This window comes from Pteropus vampyrus, unplaced genomic scaffold, assembly GCF_000151845.1.
Source record: "Pteropus vampyrus isolate Shadow unplaced genomic scaffold, Pvam_2.0 Scaffold396, whole genome shotgun sequence".
Taxonomy (NCBI): Eukaryota; Metazoa; Chordata; class Mammalia; order Chiroptera; family Pteropodidae; genus Pteropus; species Pteropus vampyrus.
The window spans coordinates 689,930-692,280 of record NW_011889177.1 but is presented as its reverse complement, the minus strand read 5'-3'; the positions used below and the strand labels follow the sequence as shown (position 1 = coordinate 692,280).

Here is a 2,351-nt window from a genome sequence, read left to right as displayed (position 1 = left end):
CGGACCCAGGGACGGAGCGTCCGAAGGCCGGGCTGTGACGACGTGACACCGCCGACCGGCACCGCGCTTCGCCTTCCAGGGAAGATCAGCAAGAACTGCACGAGTGACGGGTGGTCGGAGACGTTCCCGGACTTCGCAGACGCGTGCGGCTACGAGGACCCCGAGGACAAGGTAGCTCCGCGCCCCGCGGTCGTCGTCCGTCCCCGGAGCCCGCGAGGCCGGCACTGGGGTCGCGGGACGGTCTGTCCTCTGGAGGCGGGAAAGGCTGGCTCCGTCCACGCCGCTGAGCCGCGTGACGTTCCCTGCCACGGGGCTTCTCCCCCGGGTCCTGCCGCCGTTTCCGTGGCCTGGGTCGTGACGCGCTGGGGCCGCCTCGCACCCCGGGCTGGTGGCGTGGTCGGTGACACATGCTGGCTGGCGGGGGCTCCGTGGTGGTGGGCAGCCCCTCAGCCACACGGCGTGCCAGCGCGGTGAAGCAGGCCACGGCGTCCCCAGGAGCACTTGGAGAGGTGACCGGCCAGCTCCGCGGGACTCGCCCGGGCCTGACCGCGAGCGCCAGCCAGCTCGGGCCCCCGCCTCCTGGCCCGGGCGTCATTCTGCTTTGTCACCGGAAAACCAGACCGCTGCCCCAGCCCCCACGTTGACCCCACAGCCCAGGGGCCAGCGAGACGCGGCACGGCGGTGATGATGGCTCCATGCGGGGCCCGCGGGGGCTTTGCCCCCAAGCCTCGGTGGAACGGAGGGCCTGGCTGGCCCGCCCCACCTCCGTGTGTGACCGCTGGCCTGAGCTCGTCCTCGTCCCTCCTCCTCACCTGCTGCGGGCCCACCCCAGGCTCTGCTGTCCTTCCTGCCGTCGCTCCTGCTCGTTTTGGGGTGCACCCCGCCGTGTTTTGCACTTCACTCGGGGGGTCCTGGCGCCAGTGCTGCTGGGCCTTGGTGGTTTTTGGTTCGTCTCGTCCCTTTCTGGTCCTCGAACGAGCCCGGCTGTCCCCGCGGCCCGCGATGCATGTCCTCCAGGAGGCCCCGTGGGGGGTGAACGCCAGGGGCAGCCCCACGGCTCTGCAGCCGCCTCGCTCCCCGACTCCAGAGGCTGAGGACAGTGCTGGTGCCCACGTGGTGGCCGAGGCCTAGAGCAGGCGAAGCCGGGGTCCCTCACGTCGGCCTCGACTCAGCGATTCCGGGCACGACGTGAGCGACCCCGATTCCCGTTGTCCCTAGCTGCCGTCTGGCTCTCGAGAACACCGAGACCAGATGGCCTGTGGGCCCTGGAGCGAGATTTCGGGGTGTGCAGAGTGTAGCCCCAGCCTCAGCCGTGTCTGCAGAAGGAGGGGCTCCCCGGCCCCACCAGGAGGACCTGGCTTCACCTGCCCCAGTGGCCCGGCTGGACACGGTCTAACTGTTTTGGGGACCAGGAGACAGGCCGCAGGGGCCAGGAGTGTCTCATGCTCTGCAGAACTGGAGTGGGGGGGGCTCTGCGGTCTTCGTGCTGTCCCATCTGTCCCCCCGTCTGCGGTGGCGGCTGCACCTCCTCTGCTCCAGGACGGACCTCACCTCGGCGTTTATTCAGAGCCTTGTCGGGTCCCTGTAGGGGGCTGGCCTCGTCCTCCCCGCTCACTCCACTGTCCCCTCCGCTCACTCCACTGTCCCGACTGTCCTGGGGGACAGAACCCCACGTGGCTGTAGAGGGATGGGAGCATGGCGAGATCGCGGCCAATCACGGCAGCCACGCCGCGTCCTCGGTCCTCCTGAGGACGTCGAAGACAATGGCGGCGCCAACCGAAGTGCTGATGCTTCTGCCTGGCGGCCGGCGCGCGTTTGACACTATGCGTGTGGGGGTCTGGGGCGTTGCTCGGGGGTGAAGCTGCGGGGCGGATGGGCCGAGGGCCAGGAGCGCTGCTGCAGGGCCCCGGCCGGGCCACCAGAGGTGGACGCGGTGGTGGCCCCTCCCACGCCCCTCGAGCTCCCCACCGCGTCTGTCGGCTGCGCACTTTTCTCCCGCGCCCCATTTTGACTGGACTTCCTGCCGCCACACAGCCGGACGCCGCCCCAGAGCTGTGTGCGCAGCCTCTGCTGGTTTCCAAGTGGACTCAGTTCCAGGGACAAGTCGGCCTGCACAGGAGCCCAGGACTGGCCATGTGGGGTGAGGCACTCAGGATGCCGCAGATGCCCCGCCGGGCTGGTCCTCATGTGGGCTCAGAGACCCTGTGGCCAGCGGGCGTGGCTCGGGAGCACCCCGTCTGTGCCTGGCCCTCTGCATGCCACCAGAGCCAGCCTCCAGGGCCCTTCCGTGAGGGGCGCTTTCGCCTCGGGCCTTCTGTCTCTCCATGGCTGGACGGAGGGTTTGGTCCCAT

At 69.8% G+C, this 2,351-nt stretch overlaps 1 protein-coding gene across 1 annotated transcript in view; it reads left to right on the top strand.

Moving 5' to 3' along the window:
* VIPR2 (vasoactive intestinal peptide receptor 2) overlaps positions 1 to 2,351 on the top strand; it is a 27,006-nt gene that overhangs the window by 11,236 nt on the left and 13,419 nt on the right. The window contains exon 4 of the mRNA XM_011380599.2: positions 74 to 171. Coding sequence (XP_011378901.1) covers positions 74 to 171 — 98 coding nt within the window. The remainder of the gene's footprint in view (positions 1 to 73; positions 172 to 2,351) is intronic.